Source organism: Molothrus aeneus, chromosome 2, assembly GCF_037042795.1.
Source record: "Molothrus aeneus isolate 106 chromosome 2, BPBGC_Maene_1.0, whole genome shotgun sequence".
Taxonomy (NCBI): domain Eukaryota; kingdom Metazoa; phylum Chordata; class Aves; order Passeriformes; family Icteridae; genus Molothrus; species Molothrus aeneus.
The window spans coordinates 112,645,699-112,661,995 of record NC_089647.1 but is presented as its reverse complement, the minus strand read 5'-3'; the positions used below and the strand labels follow the sequence as shown (position 1 = coordinate 112,661,995).

The window sequence follows — 16,297 nt, the reverse complement described above, 5'->3', positions numbered from 1 at the left end:
GGCTGTGTCCTCTGGTTCTGTCAGTGCTGCCTGGTGGAAGAGACCAACCCCACCTGTCTGCAGCCTCCCTTCAGGAAGGTGTAGAGAGCAGTAAGGTCACCTCTAAGCCTTCTCTTCTCCAGGCTAAACAGCCCCAGCTCCTTCAAACATTCCTCACAGGGCTTGTGTTCCAAGCCCCTCACCAGCCTTGTTGCCTCCTCTGGATGTGCTCAAGCATCTCCACATCCTTCCTAAACTGAGGCCCCAGAACTGGGCACAGCACTCAAGGTACAGCCTCACCAGTGCCCAGTGCAGGGCAAGGATGACCTCCCTGCTCCTGCTGGCCACACAATTCACAATGCAGGCCAGGATGCCATTGGCCTTCTTGGCCACCAAGGCTCACTGCCAGCTCATATTCAGCTGGCTGTTGACCAGCACCCTGTCACAGACATATTTTATGAAAAATCCTTTTGTTAGGATTTTTTTTTCCTCTGGAGAAGCTGAGAGGCCTCAGAAATGAAATGTAAATAATGATTATCTGCTGCTGTGGAATGTAACAGGTGGATCTTTGATTGGTCTCATGTGGTTGTTTTCAATTAATGGCCAATCACAGTCCAGCTGTCTCGGACTCTCTGGTCAGTCACAAGATTTTATTATTATTCCATTCCTTTCTTTCCTTGCTAGCCTTCTGATGAATCCCTTCTCTATTCTTTTAGTATAGTTTTAATATATCATTTTCTTTTAATATAATATATTTCATAAAATAATAAATCAGCCTTCTGAAACATGGAGTCAAGATTCCCATCTCTTCCCTCATCCTGGGACCCCTGTGAACACCACCACAGCACCCCCAGGTCCCTTTCAGCCTGAACACTGTCCAGCCACAATGTCCCCAGCTTGTAACGTGGTAGGGGATTTTTGTGGCCAAAATGTAGAACTCAGCACTTAGACTTATTAAACTTCATGCTGTTGGACTCTGCCCATCCATCCACCAGATCTAAGTCCCTCTGCAGAGCCCTCCTTCCTTCCAATAGATCAACACAAGCTCCCAGCTTAGTGTCATCTGCAAATTTACTAATGAAGGACTCCATGCCCTCATCCATGTCCTCTATAAAGACATTAACTAGAACTGGTCCCAGCACAGACCCCTGAGGGACACCACTGGTGACTGGCTGCCAGCTGGATGCAGCACCGTTCACCATCACTCCTTGGGCCATCCATCCAGCCATTCCTAACCCAGCAGAGAGTGCTCTGTCCAAGCTGTGGGTGAGCATTCCCAAGCAGCTCCTGAAGGAACAGACCCACCCCAAAGCCCCAGCCCAGCAGTACCTCTGCAGTGATGGAGCCCAGCGCGGGCCCTGGCTCTGAGCTGCTCTCCCCAGCCCCTCTGCTCAGGGCAAAGCTGTGCTGGCCACAGGGCTGCTTCCTGAACAGGTCCAGAGGGACGGTCACCTGCCCTGATAAAGGACCTGCAAGAACACAATCAGCAAGGTCAGCCCAGAGCTAAGCTGCCAGGATGTGTAAGGGACAGAATATTGGAAGGGAGGAGAAAAATTCAGGCAAAAAATCGCAGTAACTGGTTCTACACCACAGGGCAGAAAAGTGGCATTTTACAACTTTTTTGCCATTTAATGACTATTCCTCAGCCTGGCCTAATACTATGTAACAGGAAAGAATGGAGGAATGGAACCATGACCTATTCCTTATTTACTGTTGTTTCTGGCCATTATTTTTCCCTTTATATGCAGAATATCTAGGGAAAAAAGGAAACAACTATTAGGTTCTTGGACAATCTCCATAACCAGTTTCTGCATCTTTCATTTCAGAGGACAATCTGTAGTCCTGATTAACTGCTGCATCACAACAATAGTATTTCTTAATTTGAACTTTAATAAAACTTCAGCAATTCTCTTGTTCCTCCCCTGACTTTATCAGCTCCACTAGATAAGAACAAATTATTAGCAATGGTACTAATGATTTAAGAGATGAAATTCTGGTTTTCTGTGCAAAGCAGAATGTTTAAAAACAAAAAATTCCTACACTTCACTGGCCTTTTGGGGTCAGGTTACCACAGAACATGTGCTGAGAATTTGTATTAAACGATTTTCTCAAACACGATTTGAACAGGTGTAATAAACTCTTGTCTATACCTGTATTATACAAGTAGGGATTTACATTATATTCATATAACTCAGCACCCTGATCATTAATATGATTCTACTTTGAGTCTTCTATTTAATTTTTTGGAGAAGAACAGCTCAGCAGGTATGGAGGGACAGAGGGGGAGGAAGAGAATTGTCAATGCAATCCACTGGGACCTTTTTCTTCAGGAAACCAGGCTGAAAGTTAGGATGTAGAACATTTCTGGTGTTGTTTGAAAGACTAAAGATGCTTAGGTACAGTCAAGACTACATTTTGTCCAAGAAAAACATAAGTTTGCTGACTCCACATACATATTCTTTTAAAAATAAAAAATAGCATCCACATCAGATTTTTTTTAAAGCTTTTAACTTTCCAATCCCTCCAACAATCACATATCATAAGCAAGATATTGCACAACTTTGTATATCCAGATTATTATAAATAATTCTGAAACAACAGAATCGAGCTGTAAAAATGTTTGACCCTCCCATGTTCTTTATTTAGTCCAACATAATCAGAATTGGAGTGTTTTACACCTGATTGTGATTTTCATACCTGAATTGTTATGGAGTCTCTAGGACTTAAAAAGGAAGGATTTACAATTAACCCCTATCATTCTCCTTCAGCCACAGAAAGAACTCAAAAGCTTAATTTGAAACCAAAAAGGTTCACAGTGGATCTGTTAGATGTTTAAAAGATGGAAAAATACAGGATACCAGCACCTGGAAGACTCAGTATGTTGACAATATAAAAAGAAACTCAAAGATTCTCTGTAACCTTAACCCAGGCACCTGGTCAGTGTATTCTCCTTCCACCCATGATTTCTGATGGATCTCACAGTTTCTGTGGCCATCCAGAAATAAAAGGGCACTTCTGTCAACACTCAGCAAAGCTCACACGCTGATCATGCAAAATAACTCAATCTTAAAATACTTACTGTCCAACTTTCCATCTTCTACTACTTGCAGTTGCAATGCTTTTGATTTGGCACTTAGTTCACTGGGAAGAAAACAAAACCATGTTAGGTCTTTGCAGCCTAAGCAGATTTTCCTTCCCATGTAGGTTTTCCCCTTTCTCCAGTTTTTCTCAGCCCTCTCCAAGCCAAACACTGCACCTTGCAGGTGGGTAAGAGTGACTGAAGGGATCACAGTAATAAAACATGGCCTGGGAACCTCCCTCACTTCTGCACAGGTTCAATTTGTTGGATTTCAGAGGATTTTCTTCTCCCCAGGAGCTGAAGATGGTTCCTAGTCTGACTGCTACACCACAACACCAAAAAGTTTTGTTTCTCCTGGCAGGATCAAATTTGTAAGTCAAGATGCTGGAACAGGCTCAATCAACATCCCTATCAAAGCAGGAAAGTGTCCTGCAAAAACAGGACAGATGCAAGAAAACAAAAGTAGTTACAGCTTTAAATGAGAAGAGTCAGTATCACTTTTCCAAAACAAGACTCAAGGATGCTGCAAGCCAACAAGAGGAGTTTCTGTGTGACAAAACCCATGTGAACTGGACTCTGAACTGAATTCTCAGAATGACACGTGTGGTACTTCCTAAGATGGACTAGACAACAGATACAAAACCTTTCCTCTGACTGACACAGTGAAGCAAACTGGGTGCCTGCTGAGGAACCCTCCAGTCAAACCTTATTTTACACCCTTCCCAGCAGGCATTCTGCCAAAACCCCTCAGAGCATGCAAACATACATTATATTTTGCCATGTCCCCATTGCAGGACGGTGTGATCCTGGCTGCAGACACCCCACCTCCATTAGATGCTGTGGTACATTATCTATGCAGCAGATTTGAAGTTTTTCCCTGGCACTCCCACCCTTCCTGCACCCCAAAACTTGGAAAGGAGCAACCTTGATGTCCCTACTGCTGCTTTGCCATGAAGCTAAAGCAGAGTCTGACATGGTGGTCAGTAATTTAGTGTTCAGAGTGGAAGATATTTTTGGCTCTGAAGAAAGAAAAAGGCAGAGGTTTGTGTGTGGGAACTTGAAAGAAGTTTAAAAACCTCTGCCAAAATCCTAATCATTTATCTGTAAAAGCCCCCAAGCTTACCCCATGCACTTCTGAAAAGCAGTGTGGAAACCCCAGCATTATTCCTGGTGTCAAGGCCAAATTCCTGTCAAGTTAATCACATCCTGCCTGCCCTCTCTCAGCCCTTTCAGCTGGAAAAGGGTTTTATTCTTACAAACTTCCTGTCCCAAACTGCTGGGAACTTGTGTGCTCTGCAAGCCTGAGCACGGGTGCTGTTCCACCAACAGATGGCTGAAGTGAATCACAGAGCCACTGGCTGAAGCACTTTGTGATACTTCAGAAAACAAAGTTTATCACTGAGTCCCTCCTTTCCCAAACTCATGCACCTCAGAAGCCATTTTTGCTCTGCTGTTAGAAAGTGAAAATAAAAATAGTTTTAGAACTCCTCACTTTTGACCTTATTTACAACAGCTGTGTGAATCACAGGAAACTGTGTAGGCTGCCTGAAAGTCCCTTTATTGTTTTACAGGAGAAAGAAAATCTAGTTAAGTTTTATACTCTCTTTTTAGTCAGGGCCACCATTCCTTAAGGTGCTCAGTTGTTTCTGCACATTTGCTTTTTCCACTCAGGGATGGAATGCAGACACATTAGATTCCCTCAAATGCAGTTTTCACAGTAAAGCGACTTCAAAACCTTGCTAACAAAACCTAGTAAAACCTAGCAAAACCTTTCTAAACCTTGCTAGCTGTTAGGCAGCTAAACTTAGCTACCTAAATGAAGTGCTAACACTTCTTTTCTGGCACTGTAGGAAAGCATGAGGTGATTTATTGTGCCTGTGACTGCTGTCATCTACTAGAATCATGTCTCTACCATGGAACACCTAGAGACTGTACCTCATATCCATACAGAGGGTAATTAGATATCCTAAAGTCCCCACCAGCTCCAGATGTCTCTGAGGCCACACAGAGAAAATCCAAGTCCTATTTCAAAATGCCATTCTTCTCTCACACAGTTCAAGGAAAAAAAAAGTGCTTTAGTGTAAAAGTATTCTCAGTAGGTAAGTTACTTACAAGATAAACTCTTCCTTCCAAAAGGGATGTGCAGCATTTTTGGCTACAGAGCTGGAAAACTTCTGCATAGGGTCATTCAACTGAACTATACACACAAGGTCTGTGCTGCCTGCAAGGGCAAGAACAATCAGTTATTAATGCTCTGTCACCAAGAGCTCACTTACTGCAAAGAAACCCCCTTTCCTTGCATTTCTGAACAAACTTTTGCAGACTTTTTCACACCCTCCCACAGGATAAATGCCTTCCCTTAGCCTGTACACCGAGGATATTCATGGCAAAGGTCACTATTGCATCACTGTTGTCTTATGAGCTACCCTACACACTATGAAACATGACAGCCCGATTTAAATCCTGCCATGAAGCAACAAAATGCAGGCATAAAACAATCCAAAAAGATGGGGAGACAAAGAGGGAGCAGGTGATGTTGTGGGTGTGAGGCAGGGAGGGAGTGAAGTTGTTTACAAGCTGTTTGAAAAATAACAGAAATTTTCTAAGTTCCCCCTGGCCACAGTCACAGTGGTTTATCTGGACATGAAAATAAGCTTTTTCTGCTGGCAAGTGACTGATGACAGCAGTTCTAATTCACAGTGGTTCATGCACTGTGGTTTTTAACAAGTTTTAAAGCACTGCTGCAGACTTATCTGTGCCTTGATCTCGGAATTTGATAGTGCTGCAAATTGGCATATTAAGAGTAGTTCTACTGCTGCTCCGAGGGGAAATAGTTTGCCTGATGTGTTCCTCTAAAAACAGTTTCTTTTCACTTTCTGGCTCTGACAGCATCAGAAATAATTTAAACCCAGAGTTCCAACACATCAAGGAAAGCAACAAAAAGCTCAGTACTGACTGTGTGCAAAGCAAACAAAAGATGCTGCCCCCGGTTCTCCAGAAGAATCTGGGTTTGTATTTGCTATGAGCAGCTCTCCGTTGTTCTCTGGGGATGCTTTGGGGCCGTGGATCAGCCCTGTCTCAGGCACAGAGGCAGCCTGGGTCTGGCAAGGTGATTAGAGGAGACAAAGCACTGTGTACACACAGCTTATTTGGGACCCAAGCTGAGCCCAGAGTAAGCAGCTGAGCTGCTTTCACAGGGGCTGAGCCTGAGCTCATGGACCTGGGCTGCTTTCTGCTCCCCCAGCCAAGTGTCCCTGAGCTGGAACCCTGGAACTCCACCTGAACCACAAACCAGCTGTACCCCATAGGGTATTGCAGCTCTTCTGCCCTGCTGCAAACAATTAACTGCTTTTTCCTCACCAGCAGAAATCACTTTTGCCCTTAGTTATTCCCTGTAGAACACATAGCAATCTAGGTTTGTGTTTACATACACAAACTAAGGAGACAAAAACTGGCACAGCCCATAAGCAGAGACCAGTTCTGCTAGTGGATATTCACCAGCTGAACTGAGATACCCACAGGAGAGCCAGAGCTCCTACAAACCCTGTCAGCATCCATCAAGCACCCATGGTTTCACCAGCATGGACAAACTGCCCCTCCCCAGCCCCCTGTGTACCTGTGTGCTTGAAATATTGCACACTCCCATGGAGTCTGGGCTCCAGCAGGATAATCCATTATTACAAGGGAAGGGAATATTAATTAAAAGTCAGCAAGTTATGTCCAGAAGCCAGCACCTTCCCAGCTGGATTTCAAGTGTACCAGTTAAACCCCATTATGAAGCTTTATTTCTCATCCTCAGTTCCAAATATTTACACTCCAGGAGCTGCTGGAGAATCAGCAAAATTCCCTCTATCTCCTGTTAGACTGGCAAATGGGGATTTTGCCTCCCAACAGCTGTGTTCCCAGAGCACAGCACATGAATTGTCTCTTTTTCCTCTTGGTTTTTGGGAAGGTGCAGGGATTTTCAGAAGGTGGATCTTCTGTTCTATGCACTGTATGCACACAAAGATATCTCATTTCATCTCATCTCATCTCATCTCATCTCATCTCATGACTTTTAAAGCGAGGCAAAATGACCCAATCTTTTGGAAAGTTTAGTCTGCACTACAAAATTGTAGAGTAATAATAAATCATAGAATGGTTTGGGTTGGAAGGGACCTTAAAGATCATTTCATTCCAAAGCCCCTGCTGTGGGCTGGGACACTTTCCACTTGAAAGTTGCAGTTGCCAGCATATTTTATTGATAAAGGACATTTCACAGCCAAGAGCTCCAGAAGTGCTTAAAAATAAATTGTTTTTTTTTTTAAAAAAAAAGCTCTGCAGAGATTTTTAAGGGGATCACTTCCAACCAGGATGAGCAAAGCAGCATTACACAAGACTCTAGGGCAGAAACCTATTACAGCTAACTGAAAACAAGCAGAACAGCAAGCAGGATGTATTTATCTAAAATACTGCCTTGCCCAATTTAGCAGCCACAAGCTTCCATTAAAAATACTGTTATGGAGTTGTTTAGTGGCCATAAACAACAGAGCCTCCAATCTGTATCTCTGCTGACAGAATCTGAGCTGTGCCTCAACCTGCACCTGGAGAAGTCTGAGCCTTGCAAGACAGGCCTGGTGCTGCTTTCCAAACCCAACACTAACTTCATTAGGATTAGGCAGTGACCTCTTTTTTGGCTTCATTCTCCACTTGCAAGAGGTACCTTCTTCCTTTACCTGCAGAGGCACTTCATCAGGGGAAAATGTCCCTGACAACAGAAAAAAACCCCAAAAAAATACCTTTCAGGAGTTTCTAATACAGGGGGAGAGTTTGAGATATATCTGCAAATCACTTTAAAGCAAAGAAAAATAAGGTAACATTGAATCAAGCCAATGTCATTGCCAGCAGCTAATGGAGAGCTGGATTTGAGCCCGTCATCTTGGGTACAGCCAAAGTGAGAACTTTTAGAAATTAAAACTAAAAGCCAGAAAATAATCAGCCAGCTTTATACATATGGTCATTTCAATCTGTTTTCAGCAATGATGGATTTGTACAAGAAGAACAAGATGCTTAAATACTCCAATAAACTAAAATATACATTAAGTCAGCATTGGCACAGGTTGCCCAGAGAAGCTGTGGCTGCCCCATCCCTGGGAATGCTCAAGGCCAGGCTGGATGGGTTTTGAGCAAGCTGGGAACAGTGGAAGGTGTCCCTACCCATGGCAGGGGTGGAATGAGATAAGCTTTAAGGTCCCTTCCAACCCAAACCATTCTGTGACTCTATGAAGTCTATTTCTCAGAATACAACAATTTCTTAAACCTTCTGTTGAGAGCAGGCTGTAACCCAGAACTTCTACATTTCCTCAGCTGAAAGGAAAGTGATGTGAGAAACAACTTCTCACTTTGAAAATTTAAAGAGGTTTATTAAACCTTGACAAAAACACAACAAAGGACTGCATAAGGAAAAAGCTGCAGTGCTGGGAACTGCCCCTCATGCACACCACATGGCCAGTTCATCTTCAGGATGGATGCTCAGTCTTTTATACCCCTGGGGGTTGCATCAGCCAGCCCTGGCCCTCCCAGAGTCTGTCACTCAGCTCTTCTGTGCCATTTATCAGTGCAAACTGCTTTCTTGTCACTGGATTGGAGCTCAGGTGTTGCCATGCCCACCCCCTGAGCACCCCAAGCTTTTCCATTCCCAGCTGCCCCATGCCAGGGACACCTGTGCAGCTTCTTTGTACCTGTCCTGGACAGCCCAGGCTGTCTGATGGCAACAATACAGGGGGGAAAGGGAACCATGGGGAGAACAGAGGAGATCTAAACCACAATAACATAACCATACATCACTAAAGCTTTTCTTAATATTCACACAACAGCTATCTTTTAATTGTAAGACCAAATCATCTCATATCCATCTCTAACAGTAGGAAAAGCCAGCCCAGGCCAGCCTGAGGAGCAACAGCACCCCTGGGCTGTGGTACCTGCAGCACGGAGGTCGCTCGATGGCTCCAGCGCGATGTTCCTCAGCAGCAGCTTCAGCTCGTGAGCCCTCGGAGGCTTGGGAGGGCTGGTGCCCTGAGGGAGAAGGCTCAGTGTGCTCTGTACATTCTGCAAAAGGCAACCAGGACAAAGGCACTGTGCACGTGCCAGCACCAAACCCTGGTGCCATGCTGGCACAGGGAAGCTGGGCTGGAACACCAACAAAGCCACAAGGGAGGTGGGACCACAAAGCCTCCGCTGCCATGGGCTGTGTTGTTCTAAACATGTGTCCCAGTTCTTGTCATTGAACACTGTTAAATTTACTCATTTGTGAGTCATGAATATGTAATAAAAGCATGAAGGACACTTCTCAAAAGGTTTTGGAAGGAATGAGACTTACCTGAATCTCCTTTGTATCTGCAGGCCTCACACTCAGCTCTACAGATGGAGAAGCTGAGCTGAAAAGGTTCTTCAAGACATCTGTGAGCGTTTCAGATATTGCACATGTCCCTGCTGTCTGTCCCTAGGAGGAAACAAACAACCAGGCTTCTCAAAACTCAGAAGCAATTGAGGCAAAAATTAATTTGGTACATAGCTATACCACCAAAGCCATCTAACATTAGCTCTGTCAGAGAGAGACACAATGGTTTCTATTGCCAACAACAGAATTTCACAACAGATCATCCAAAGAATTACTTAAATTCTCCATTATGCATTAAAGGAAAGCTAGAATTAAACACGAAAAACTCATGCTGTTCTAAGAGTTAGGAAGACACAGCTGTTAGTCAAAAAGCCAGAAGTTTATTTAATAGCTTTTATCTTATGATGGTGTTTTAAAGATTCTGCACTGCTCTGTACTCCCTGAGAGAGCAGATCAGGTCATCAGATAAGCAGATCTGCACCGTTCCACTGATTTAGTGGGAGTTATGCCAGCTTGCAGCAGCTGAGAAGAAACTAATCCTGTGCTGCACTGAAAAAAAAAATTATAGCATCTCCTGGAGGTCTTCAACCTTGCGGGAAAGTGCAGTGTATGGACAGAGTTGTGCTGCTCTGGGGCACTGAGTTGTAGTTTGTCCATAAAAAAATCTCACAGCCATCTGTGCTTAGCACCACAACCTCTGAGGGGTCAGAACACACCAGAGAGTTTGTGCACACACATGTAGCTTCACATGATTAATTCTAAGGTGTATGAAGAGACTGAAGTGCCCCTGCCCTCCCTGTGCTCCTAGAGAATGCCTGCTTTCCACAGCAGGCGCCTCAGGAATTTTTGTCTGCTCAGGTACCTACAGGGCAGAAATTTTAAAATCAAGCTGTCCCAGAAAGGACAGCCTGAAACCAAACAGCTCTGAAATCCCACTGAGGTTTCTTTTCTAAAGGAAAGACTGAAGTAGGAGACAAAGATCTGACCTAAAAACAGAGGACCCCTCCATCTTTTTTAGCTGATACCACACTGAGAGACTTCACTGATGTGCAGTTTGCATGACATGACAAAGAGATTGGGAGTAAGAGCCCTTCCCCAGCTACCCAGGTGTTAGAGAAACATTCAGAAATCCTGTTGTACTGCCTTCTTACCTAACTGGCCTTTGATGACATGCTCAAAACATACAACAGCATTGGCCAGTCCCACAAAAATCTGCTGCATTTACACCATGTGCCCTCAAATAACCACCAAGGAAACAGATAATACTCATTCACTTGAATAAAGATCACAGTAAATTAGGCTTTTTAAAGCCTTAGTAACAGCAATTTCATTACTTAAGTTACTTAAATAAGCAGATAAATTATGAGTAGTCTTCACTGTTTTGGAGGTGATTTCCCCTCCCCTGCTCTTGCCTAAATTGTAAAATCCCAGTGCCTCACATGCTTTGCCATCAGCCTAATGTGACATCTGTTATTTAACAGTAACAACAGCAACCTCAGTCACTGGACTTCTGCTCATAGGTGTTTGCTGTTGTTTCCATAGTTATTTGGAAAGGAGATTGATTAAAGAGCCTCCTGTCAGCTCTGGCTCATTTTTAGCCATCCTTTTTTTGGAAAGTAACTCTCCACCACAACTCCCTCAACAAGACAAGCCATAATGGGGTGGCTTAACTGCCACCTCAAAATGATAAAGACAACAGGTTTCACTTTGGGTTTGACTTGGGCTAGGGGTGTACAGCACAGCCAGCCTGGGGCACATCAGCATATGATGTAAATTGTGTAAATCCAAACCCTACCAGTCACCCAGGTTGCCCAACACAACTCAGGTTCACCCAGCTATTACCAAGAGAAAATGGGTTATTACACCCAGCTTGTGTGATGTCAAAACCACTGTGCAGATAATCATAAGTAATTAGAGGTATTTATTTGTACACACAGTATTGCTTCTGAAAGAGGAAGAAAACAAGGCACAAAAGCTGACATTGTAGTTTAGGAGCTGCTCCTTGCTCACAGGTTGTAGCCCTTTGTTTATTACCTCTCCTCTTCCATAAGTGCTAACACGAACTTCAAAAGTGAAAATAAAACTCTCTAACAAATAAAGAACTTAACAGGCTCATTCTAAACATGCAGGCAAAGCAGAACAGGGGCAACTCTGCAAAGCTGGACTTGGGCACCTAGCAAAAAGCTGATTGTGAAGTCCAGTGACTGCAGCAGAGTCACCTGTGTTTGTCAGGAAGGATTTAATAGTTAATGACTGTTCAAATGTGGATAATCAACATGCCACCCCAGCACATGAAGGTCACTTACATGCTACGTGTGCATGGTAAAACCTACATTAAAACACACTTCAAAAGGCTTGTCTGGCTTTAGCTAGGAGTTTCACATTTTTATAGACAAAAGCTGTGGCAATAAATTGTTATGATTATAGCTCTCTCAGTACAGGTCTTTAGAAGCAGCTCTACAATAAAATTACTTTTTAACAAGGCCTTCAATCAAGAAAACAACTTCACAAAACACAAACAAGTCTTCCCCACAGCTGTAGGAAAAGTTAAATCACCACACTTGTGCCAAAAATAAAAAACTGAAGGGGCAAACGCAGAAGAGAATCCCAGTCAAGATGAAACTCTTGCAGAGGATGGCCCAGTGAATGAGTGCTCATACACAAAAATCAGGTGCAATTTCAAAAGCAACAAAGTATTTTTAGATCATCCATCATCGTATTTTTCACAGCCATTTCTGATCTATTGCTGCCAGACTTCAAAACTGATTTAAATTAGGGAAGGAGCAACGTTTTAATTGCTTTGATGGAAATACCATCACAACTGGGGTTTTTTTATTATTTTAGAAGTAGTCTGAGAGAAGATATTTAGGAACAGACATTTTTCACACCTTGAAGTTAGATGAAAGATGTTTGCTAAGTCATTTGTCTGTCAAATACAGATTTGTTTCAGTGATCTTGAGAGGTGTTGCTGGATTTCAGAGGTGTAGGGGTTTGATAGATGATCCAAGGCAGATGCTTTACCACATTTTGGATCAAGGGGATGGACACTCATCTGCTCTACCATAATAACAAATAAAACTGACTGACCTCCTGCACTGCTGGCTGGATTTCAAAGTTGATTTCATCGGTCTTATTGAGGAACCACTCAACTTTGACATCTTCTCCTTTGTCTTTCACATAGAGCTGAAGCTGTGGACAGGAAAAGAGTTATTGTAGAGTTGTTGTGGTGTCCTGTAAGGAAATTGTAGGTCAATCTCCATGCTAAGGCTCAGCACAGGAAGAATGACATCAGTATCTGAGTAGGTAACTTCAAAATGACACTCTAAGGAGGCAGAAGTTGCTTGAGCTTTGAGAGTTCGTGCCAGTTAAAAAAGGGAATTGTTCTAGATATCCAAGTCGTCTACCCAACATGTTATTTATCGCCAGTCTCCTGAAGAGGCAGCCTAATTTCTGTATTTACCACTTGCCCCCAGAGAGGAAACAAAAGGAAGGGAAGAGAGGACAACACTGAAGACTTTTCACCTGCAGGTGGACTGGGGACAGCTTCACAAAGTACGACTGAGCTTCGGCAGCCGCGGGCGGAGGGGGTGAGACAGCAACGAGGAATTTCACAGAATCCCCCACAACATTGCAAGAAACCACCTGGAGAAAGGAAAAGGATGAGGGGAAACAAAGGGAAAAACAAATTAGTCTTCAGAAGGTCTGGTGAAGGCAAGAAAGAAAATAAGAAAGGAATTAAAGCTAGCAGAATTATGCTAAGTTGCACAGGTGGGAAATATCTCAGCAATTTCATTCATGTTCCCCCCCTCCTTCTGAAAGCACATAGTTCAAGTGTTCAAATCTGTACATGAAATATAGTATCTGCCAATTATGGCATTTCCCAAAATTTCTTTTGTATTATTACCTTATTCAGAAGTAACTCTTTGCCTGACAAGGACTCCTTTCCATCTCACAGATTTGTGTATTAAGAGCTCCAAGAGGACAAAGATGTTTGTTCTTCTTCCTCTTCTGCTCTGAGCAGCAGCTGATTTACCACAAAATCTTTAGTTTAGTGAAACTGGAATAAACCTGCTGCTACAGCAGAGGATTCTGTCTGAGTAATTCCAGTTCTCAGTGGGTAAGAAGGAGCAGGAGCCTTTAAGAATTTATTCAAACCTTTGACCAAACCAAGAAAACCTGAAATGTGGTGACAAAGCTAAATGTCTGGGAAAAGTCTGAGTGCCACTTGACTGCAATACACTTTGAGGAGCAGTAATTTAACTTGCTATCACACTGAGTTTGTAAACAGTGGACAGTTTTTGCTCCCTCCCCTCTGCAAACTGACTGAGCTGCTGGAGCTGCCATGCAAAATTCCTGGAGTGTGCAGAAATTCCTGGAGGGTTCCTGGCAGCACAGGAAAGCCCATGGAGTGGAAGTCAGAAATTATTCATCACACCACAGAGGCATGTTTGTTTTGCAAACAGATGTGCTGGTGGTGCAGGAGAGCTGCTTGTCACTGTCCCTCTGTGGGAAGGACAGCTGGGCTCCCCTCACACTGACTCAGGCAGAGGGAACCAGGTCAATGCAATGCACAGACAAATAATTCCCTGCAAGGTTTGTCTGACAAAAGCCCTGCATGCTGCTATTAAATTGTGTTTGTGCACTTACTGCTCCAATTATGGGCACTGGAATTGAAGCTGAAAGCTTTGAGAGGAATCATGTAACTCCTGGAAGATCCTTATCAGTCTCTCCTTAAATACATTTCATCTCCCTGGGCTCTCTGGGGTACATTTTAAGGATGGCCAGGGCTTTATCAAGGGCCTGAGTACATCCATTAAGGTAGAGACTTAATTACAAAGGAGGAGGGGGTGGGGAGGTGGATATGACAAATAAAAATCCCAACCACACCCCAAGCAATAAGATTTGCCTTTTCAGGTTATATCTTTGCAAATTATACTTTAGAAGTGGACAAATGAGTTTTCCTCACCTCTCCCCTTTCCCAAAGTCCAGATTCCTTCAGAAGTCATTTCTGACCTTAATCCCACACAAACAACACCAACACCCAGTATTTATGGTAAAATAGAAAGGATTTTTAGTAGCTAACAAGAACAAAGAGCCCAGCTGCTCGTTTTACTTGTAGCTGAAATGAAACACAGAATCACTCCTTTCACTCAAAGATTGACACGGTGACTCTTTAAAGACTTCGAAAAGGAAAAGGTTCTTCCCTCTTTTTTGAGGAAAGAGGAGGAAAAAGGACAGGTTTGATGCAAAAACTGCTGCCACTGCCATATCCTAAATGCAGTGTTTTATCATCCATACATGTTTTTTCCACACATCCATAGGAAGTTCAATGTATTCAGAACAAGTTGGACTTGCTGTACATGCAATGCAGAGCCATTCATCTGGAATTTCTGGATGTCCAAGAGCCAAGGTTGCCAGGTACGTGGTTGATTAATGTTTTTAAAAGAAATAAAAGTGTGGCCAGAGAGTTGGCAAATGAGTTCATGTGCCACTAATTTCTTAATCATGTTTAATTCCAAGTAAAGGATGGAAACAGACACTGCAGGTGGCAGAACTTTCATTTTTCTTTCTGTGTTTTGTCAAGAGATGCTAAGTCAGTTTTTTTAATGTATTTTTACCTTTCATTTCAAAGCCCAGACCAGTGAAGTTTGGACTTTTAGTCTCCTTGATTAATTTATATTCTGCCAATGACCTCTACTAAGCCCTACTCCCTTTATACCCTCACTTTTACTAAAAAAAATTGTGGTACTCACATACAGCCACCTGTCAACTTTTAATCCAATCATCAAAAGGAGTGATTCCATGTTTGTAAATGGAAAATAATATGTATTTATGTCAGGTGAATCCCTTTGTTCTGGGAGCAGGATGGATGATGGAGTCAGAATACTGAGAGAAGCAGAATTCTGGGCTAGAATTTGAAGAGAAAGCAGCTTTGTTTTCATCTCCAATGCTGCCACAAGTGGTGAAAAGGTGATTAAAGAGACTGCAACTGCTGCTTCCCTTGCTGAGTGACATTCCTTTAGAAGTGTAGCAGGTGATTTTGATAGACCCAAGCAGAAATATGTAGGCCACTTCCCCCATGGCAGGCACACAAAGAAAAACACTGAAGCTTCCCGTGCTCGGCTCCTTTTCCCCCTGCCTTGTTCCAACCTGCTTCTTCAAATTCATTTTCTCTGCACAGATGAAAAGCTGGAGAAGAGAGGGCCAAGCAAAGCAGCCCTTTCTGGCTGGCAGGGGGAGAAAGAGGAAGGGGAGGTGTCCACAAGAAAACAGAGGAACCTGGACTGATAGGAAGAGAGTTCTTCAATTTCATTTCTATTCCTCATTCTTGCTCCCACTCCCCTTACCAGAGACACCTCCAGTTATCAACCCTTTGTGTTTTAGAGTCTAGAAAACCTGTCACTTTTGTAACAAACTGTTCTTTAAAAACCAAGCCCTGCACAGCAGCTGGGACCAGCTGATTCTGAGCTCCCAGAGGGGTCACCCCCAGCTCCCTGGTGTGATCCTACCTCTGGGCAAGACACATCTCCTAAATCAGCAGAAAGAGGGTGAGGTGAAGTAGCAGCACAAAGAAACCAGTATCAAGGGATTTTCTCCCTCCAGCACCTCCCTTGGCACAAACACCCTTCTCTCCATGTGCTTTGGGGATCTCCCATGGAAGGAGTTCCAGCCCTTCCTCAGGTACCTTTGTGTCCCTGCTCCTCCTCAGTCCTCTGCCATCCCTCCCCACGCACAGCTGGTACTTAATCCCCCACTGCCAGGGTTATTCCTGCTGTTTCCAGCCTCTCCTCTTCATCCCTGACCTGACACCCCCACCATGGGATGAGCTGCAGTGGCCAGAACTCCCAGACCTGGCTGGG

At 43.6% G+C, this 16,297-nt stretch overlaps 1 protein-coding gene across 2 annotated transcripts in view; it reads right to left on the bottom strand.

Annotated features, from left to right (window-relative positions):
- C2CD2 (C2 calcium dependent domain containing 2) overlaps positions 1-16,297 on the bottom strand; it is a 39,866-nt gene that overhangs the window by 15,961 nt on the left and 7,608 nt on the right. For both annotated transcript variants that reach the window (XM_066545541.1, XM_066545542.1), the window contains exons 3-9: positions 12,960-13,079; positions 12,525-12,626; positions 9,417-9,539; positions 9,019-9,145; positions 5,171-5,279; positions 3,059-3,120; positions 1,309-1,448 (exon numbers count right to left, since the gene is read on the bottom strand). In XM_066545541.1, coding sequence (XP_066401638.1) covers positions 1,309-1,448; positions 3,059-3,120; positions 5,171-5,279; positions 9,019-9,145; positions 9,417-9,539; positions 12,525-12,626; positions 12,960-13,079 — 783 coding nt within the window. The remainder of the gene's footprint in view (positions 1-1,308; positions 1,449-3,058; positions 3,121-5,170; positions 5,280-9,018; positions 9,146-9,416; positions 9,540-12,524; positions 12,627-12,959; positions 13,080-16,297) is intronic.